Source organism: Melospiza melodia, chromosome 30 (assembly GCF_035770615.1).
Source record: "Melospiza melodia melodia isolate bMelMel2 chromosome 30, bMelMel2.pri, whole genome shotgun sequence".
In the NCBI taxonomy this organism is placed as follows: domain Eukaryota; kingdom Metazoa; phylum Chordata; class Aves; order Passeriformes; family Passerellidae; genus Melospiza; species Melospiza melodia.
In genome coordinates this window covers 2,914,103-2,920,358 of record NC_086223.1, presented here as the reverse complement: position 1 = coordinate 2,920,358, position 6,256 = coordinate 2,914,103, and the positions used below count along the sequence as shown (strand labels likewise).

General features: G+C 64.9%; 2 protein-coding genes across 2 annotated transcripts; one reads left to right on the top strand and one right to left on the bottom strand.

The window, feature by feature from the left end:
- Window positions 1-1,466: 1,466 nt before the first annotated feature.
- LOC134431130 (heat shock protein 30-like) lies at window positions 1,467-2,267 on the bottom strand. Its single transcript, XM_063179119.1, has one exon. It carries the CDS (start codon window positions 2,196-2,198, stop codon window positions 1,617-1,619), a length of 582 nt encoding a protein of 193 aa, XP_063035189.1. The 5' UTR covers window positions 2,199-2,267; the 3' UTR covers window positions 1,467-1,616.
- A 1,292-nt stretch (window positions 2,268-3,559) lies between these two features.
- LOC134430845 (heat shock protein 30C-like) lies at window positions 3,560-4,472 on the top strand. Its single transcript, XM_063178720.1, has one exon. The coding sequence runs from the start codon at window positions 3,575-3,577 to the stop codon at window positions 4,325-4,327; it is 753 nt and encodes a 250-aa protein (XP_063034790.1). The 5' UTR covers window positions 3,560-3,574; the 3' UTR covers window positions 4,328-4,472.
- The last annotated feature ends 1,784 nt before the right edge of the window (window positions 4,473-6,256 follow it).

Here is a 6,256-nt window from a genome sequence, read left to right as displayed (position 1 = left end):
CTGTGTGGCTGCTGCTGCTGTTCACTTGGCTCCAGTGTGCTTAAGGAAGCTTGAGGGAAATTGTGGGAATTATTCCTTGCTCTATGCTTCTGGGGAAACTACAGTGCAAGATGGGGAGAGGTGGGGGAGCAGTGTGTGGGGGAGCTCTGCTCCAGAGTTCATGAACACCATGCCTGTCCCTGGAGCACCGTGGCCTTGGAAGATGCTGCCCTCCTGTCCCTGCTGCAAGGACTGTGAGACCCAAACACCCTGGGACCTGGAGTCAGTGTGGAAGAAGGAGCAGCCCCTTGCAGCTCCATCCCTGCCAGCTGTGCTGCCAGCAGCACCATTTGTGCTCAGGAGAGGCTGAGGATGGAGATGTGCTGCATTTGGAACCCTCACAGCTGAGGGGCTGGGTCACAGAGCCTGTGAGTAGAGGTGTATGAACAGCCTTGGCTTGTGTGTCCTTCATCTGCTGTCCAAGGTCTTAGTGCCTCCTCCTCCTCCTGCTGGATTTCCTTAAAATCATGGAAGCAGGAAGGGTCTGGAGTGATTTGGTGCTGGGGTGCCTGGCATCATGCTGGAGCCTGGGCTGCCTGTGGGGTGTGGGCTCCTTTGTGTGGTGCTGTTTGTGCCTGCACTGCTGAGCTGCTCAGGATCTCTGTGGGGCCACGCAGTGCTCACTGTGTGGGGTGGGCTGATGCTGCTGGTGTCCCCAGGCAGCCAGAGCTGGGCCAATTTGGAGAAGAGCTTCCCTGATGCCACTCAGAACCACTCAGTGTACCCTGTGTGCAGTGCTGTTGCCATCTGCTGGCTCCTCTCCGAGTGCCTGCTTTCTTCCTAGGCTTGGAGCCTTTATGGAGGCACCTGTGATACCCTAAGGAGGGTGTTGCTGCTTGCAGCAGGTGCTCAGGGGCTCAGTAATGACGCTGGGGACCTGCTGGTGTTCCTGGTGTGTGTGATCTCAGGCTGCTTTAGCACAAACAGGCGTTCCTGCCTGCATACCTGCAGCCTGCCCACACAGCTGCTGCCTGCCCGGGCCTGAGCTGGGTGTTTGTGGTGGTTACACACCGCGCCCGGGGTTGGGCTGCTCCCTGCCTGCTCCTGCGAGCTCGGGGTGGACTCCAGCAGCCCCTTGCCAAGCTGGGAAAGGGAAAGTGTGGCTACAAGAGTCTCACACCACGCCCTGCCAGCCAGCCCGGTGTGGTTGGATAGGGATGGGTATGGGCTGGGGTTGTGGAGCTGGAGCTGATGCTGGCAGCAGTGTGAGGAAGGGGTGAGGCACCCCTGCTGCTCCTGTGCAGGTGAGTGGGGCTGCCCTTCCTCCCAGATCCCCTCCCCTCCCTCCCAGACCCCTCTGGCTCTGCTGTCTGACCCCATTTTGTGCTGCCCTGAGCTTCTTCCCTCCCTGTGCGTCCCATTCCTCTGGCACCAAGAGCAGGGCGCAGCCTCCCCATTAATCAACGCCCAGAGAACACAAAAGAAGATTCAATGCAAAAGTATTTTTATTGGATACAAAAACATTCCAGTTTAGTGAAAAAAAAATGGCATCATTGCTGATGAAGCTTGTCTGGGCTTCAACCCGAGACTTGCTCCTGTCTGCTCCGGTCCTGCCGTGGCCATCGGGTCCCATCCTCTCACACCTGGGCTTTGGTGGCTCCGTTCTCAGAAGCTGGTCCGGTCAGTGGGGCAGCAGAGCTGACCTGGATGGGCACACTCCTCTCAGGAGCAGCTGGCAGTGCCAGCTTGGGGGCCTCGATGAGGAGCTGCCCATCCTTGGACAGGGAGCAGGTCAGCGCCTCGGCGTCCACCTCCTCGGGCACGTCCCATTCCCGCTTCAGCACCTCGTACTTGTAGGAGAAGGAGCCCTTCTCATCGACGTTCTGAGTCTCCTTCTGCCCCACCAGCACCACCTTCCTGCCCACCACCTTCACCGACAGCTCCTCGGGAGCGAAGTTCTTCACGTCCTGGCACACGGAGAAGCCGTCCCCGGAGCTGTGGCTCAGGCTCACGCTGCTGCTCGGGCTGTGCTCCACGGCCATGGCTCCGTGGTTGCTCAGCAGCTGCTCGAAGCTGCTCATGAACTCGCGAGCTTTCTCCATCTCCTGCTGCAGCTCGGTGAAGATGGTCTCGGCGTGTGGCCACAGGGTCCTCACTGTGCCCAGCCGGCTGGCCAGGGAGCTGGAGGCGAAGGGGGCGAGGTGCATCCGGCAAAGCATCTCTGCTGCTGCTGCTGCTGCTGCTGCTGCTGCTGCTGCTGCTGTCGCCTTCCCAGTGCTCTGGAAGCGTTCTGCCCCGCTGCTGCCGCCGCAGGTTTTTATACCCGATTCCCCGGAGGCGTGGCATTGTCCCGCACATTACGTCAGCCCCGGGAGAAAAGCTCAGCTCTTTCCAGCCCGTTCCAGCTCATTCTTGTTACTCACCCGTGAGGAGAGGCAGGGCTGACGTCGTGCCCGGCATACCTTCGCCCTGACTCTCACAGCTTTGCTCTCCTGGCTTATAATTAGCAGCATCACCTCAGCCTCCGAGCGGGATGCCTGAGCCGCCCTTGCCAAAAATCTGTGCCCTTTGCATTTCCCAGGCACGGAGTGAGTCTGGGCTCGTCTCCTCCGTGCCTCCCCCCGCCCTGCCCTGTGGTCCATTTCCCCCCATCTGTGCCCAGGTAGAGATCTTAGGTGAGACCAGAAGTCAGCCCGTGTCCCCATGCCCAGGTGGGGTGCTGAGGGGTCAGTCTGTGTCCCCATGCCCAGGTGGGGTGCTGAGGGGTCTGTCTGTGTCCCCATACCCAGGTGGGGTGCTGAGGGGTCTGTCTGTGTCCCCATACCCAGGTGGGGTGCTGAGGGGTCTGTCTGTGTCCCCATACCCAGGTGGGGTGCTGAGGGGTCTGTCTGTGTCCCCATACCCAGGTGGGGTGCTGAGGGGTCAGCCCGTGTCCCCATGCCCAGGTGGGGTGCTGAGGGGTCTGTCTGTGTCCCCAGGTGTGCAGTGGGGTGTTTAGGGGACAGCCCGTGTCCCCATGCCCAGGTGGGGTGCTGAGGGGTGCTGAGGGGTCTGTCTGTGTGCCCAGGTGGGGTGCTGAGGGGTGCTGAGGGGTCTGTCTGTGTCCCCAGGTGTGCAGTGGGGTGCTGAGGGGTCAGCCCGTGTCCCCATGCCCAGCTGGGGTGTGCAGTGGGGTGTTTAGGGGTCAGCCCTATGCCCAGGTGGGGTGCTGAGGGGTCAGTCTGGGGCCCCATGCCCAGGTGGGGTGCTTAGGGGTCAGGTTGGGGGTGCCCAACAGGGAGAGGGGTCCCAGACAGTGAAAGGAAGTGCCTGGCAGCAGATGCCATGGGACATGTACAGGAGTGGGATCAGTTCCTGTACTGTAGGAGTGATGAGCTCCTGGCACAGTGGAGCCTTCCTCCACCGAGCCCCCGGCAGGGAAGGGCTCTGTAGCCCCCCGGCCATGGCCCCACGGGCCCTGCTGCATCACGATGGCTGTGCAGAAACCCGAGCTCACGGCGGTGACTGCGGCTCCCTATTTGTGGCATGTGACCTGTGCCCAGAAACAGGCGCTGCTATTTTGGCTGGCGGATAATCAGCCTCTCAAAAATAGGCGATGGCTCCAGGAGGCTGCGTGGGGGGAGAGAGCATTCTGGAAGGGACACACCCCTGGGCAGGGGAGAATAAAACCCGCTGCTCCCCTTCCCCAGCCCAGCACTGCACGGAGCAGCAGCAGCAGCACAGCCAGGAGCGCTCCTCTCTCGCAGCAGAGATGCTTTGCCGCCTGCACTTTATGCCGCCCATGTCCAGCTCGCTGTTCCCGTGGCTGGGACCCGTCCGCACCCTGTGGCCACATCCAGGCACCCTTTTCGCCGAGCTGGAGCGGGAGATGCGGCTGGAGATGGAGCGGGCTCGGGAGTTCATGAGCAGCGTGGAGCAGTACCTGAGCAGCGGCAGCAGCCCCGGCCGGCTCGGCATCGCCCCCAGCACCAGCGCAGCGCTGCCCCACAGCTCCGGCGACGGCTTCTCGGTGTGCCAGGACGTGAAGGACTTTGCCCCCGAGCAGCTGTCGGTGAAGGTGGTGGGCAGGAAGGTGGTGCTGGTGGGGCAGAAGGAGACGCAGAGCACGGACGAGAAGGGCTCCTTCTCCTACAAGTACGAGGTGCTGAAGCGGGAGTGGGACGTGCCCGAGGAGGTGGATGCTGAAGCGCTGACCTGCTCCCTGTCCAAGGATGGGCAGCTCCGCATCGAGGCCCCCAAGCTGGCACTGCCAGCCGCTCCCGAGAGGAATGTGCCCATCCAGATGGGGCCGGCGGTGGCACAGCAAGCTGGCAGCGCCGAGGAGGGAGCCGAGAGGGCCAAGGCGTGAAGAGGAGCGACGGAGACCAGGCTGAGCCTGGCGACAACGGGGGCAGCTGCTGGCCGCAGAGCGGGACCGCGCCATGGCCCGGGGCGTGGGGTCTGCCCGAAACACGCGGGTTTTTTTGATATGTAATAAATATTCCTAACTTTTATTTGTGTGGTTCCGGCGTTTCTGGTCTTGCTTTGCAGTGCTCCTGCCCCTGCCCACGCAGCGCAATGGGGAATGGGGCTGTGCTGGCATCGGGCATGGCCTGGCACCTCTGCCAGGGGGAACGGGGCTGTGCTGGCGCTGGCATGGCCCGGGCACCTCTGCCAGGGGGAACGGGGCTGTGCTGGCACCGGGCATGGCCCGGGCACCTCTGCCAGGGTGGGGAATGGGGCTGTGCTGGCACCGGGCATGGCTCTGGTAACTCTGCCAGGGGAACGGGGCTGTGCTGGCACCGGGCATGGCCCGGGCACCTCTGCCAGGATGGGGAACGGGGCTGTGCTGGCGCTGGGTATGGCCCGGGCACCTCTGCCAGGGGAACAGGGCTGTGCTGGCACCGGGCATGGCCCTGGCACCTCTGCCAGGGGAACGGGGCTGTGCTGGCACCGGGTATGGCCCGGGCACCTCTGCCAGGGTGGGGAACGGGGCTGTGCTGGCACCGGGCATGGCCCGGGCATCTCTGCCAGGGTGGGGAACGGGAGCTGTGCTGGCACCGGGCATGGCCTGGGCACTTCTGCCAGAGGGAACGGGGGCTGTGCTGGCACCGGGCATGGCTCTGGTAACTCTGCCGGGGGAACGGGGCTGTGCTGGCACTGGGCATGGCCTGGGCACCTCTGCCAGGGTGGGGAACGGGGGCTGTGCTGGCACCGGGCATGGCCCGGGCACTTCTGCCAGAGGGAACGGGGCTGTGCTGGCACCGGGCATGGCCCGGGCACCTCTGCCAGGGTGGGGAACGGGGGCTGTGCTGGCACCGGGCATGGCCTGGCACCTCTGCCAGGGGAACGGGGCTGTGCTGGCGCTGGGTATGGCCCGGGCACCTCTGCCAGGGTGGGGAACGGGGGCTGTGCTGGCACCGGGCATGGCCCGGGCACCTCTGCCAGGGGAACAGGGCTGTGCTGGCGCTGGGTATGGCCCTGGCACCTCTGCCAGGGTGGGGAACGGGGCTGTGCTGGCACCGGGCATGGCCCGGGCACTTCTGTCGGATGAATGGGGCTGTGCTGGCACCGGGCATGACCTCTGCCCTGGCAGAGGAGGATGAGCGAGGGGCTCCGGGCCATGAGGAGCACCGAGAATCCCCGGCAGGTCCCGAGCATCCCCCCGGGCAGCCTTGGCAGCGGTGGCTCCCATCCTCGGGATGCTGCTGGAACATTCCCGTGCCTGCCTCGCCGACAGTGCTGGAACATTCCAGGCGGTGCCCGCTCCTGCCCGGCGCTAATCCGCTTCCCCCGCGGTCAGAGGGGCGCGGTCGGTCTCTCATTAATGGCCCCGCGGGCGGAGCCGGTTTGCCGGTACCGGCCGGGAGGCGCGGCCACGCTCCGTGCCAGCCGCCCGAGCCGGCTGCGAGCAGGCGGAGGGCGGCTCACACACCGCGTTTGGATAACAGGCCGTGGCCACGCTCCATATTTGCGGGAGGCAGCAGAGCGGTACCGGTTACCGGAGGGGTGCGAGCGCTCCGCCGGGCACCGACAGCTCGGCATCGCCCCGTGAGGGGCTGTCGCGGTGGGTCGTCGTGACCGGACCTCGATCCTCTCTGGGCGGTTCGCGCCGCCCGCAGTGCCGAGTGGGAGCTCTGCTCCCGTTTGGGGCACCGGGTGACGTGAACCGGCCCCGGGAGCGCCGTCCCGGCAGCAGCGGCCCCGCCTCTCCCGCCGCAGCGAACTACAACTCCCGGCGTTCCCTGCGCTCGCGGCGCGCAGGCGCAGTGCGCGCGGGGCGCACGCCGGGCCCGGC

What these genes read in the sequence shown, in the direction of transcription:
- LOC134431130 (XM_063179119.1), bottom strand. Translation starts at nt 2,198, where the DNA reads ATGCTTTGCCGGATGCACCTCGCCCCCTTCGCCTCCAGCTCCCTGGCC.
- LOC134430845 (XM_063178720.1), top strand. Translation starts at nt 3,575, where the DNA reads ATGGCTCCAGGAGGCTGCGTGGGGGGAGAGAGCATTCTGGAAGGGACA.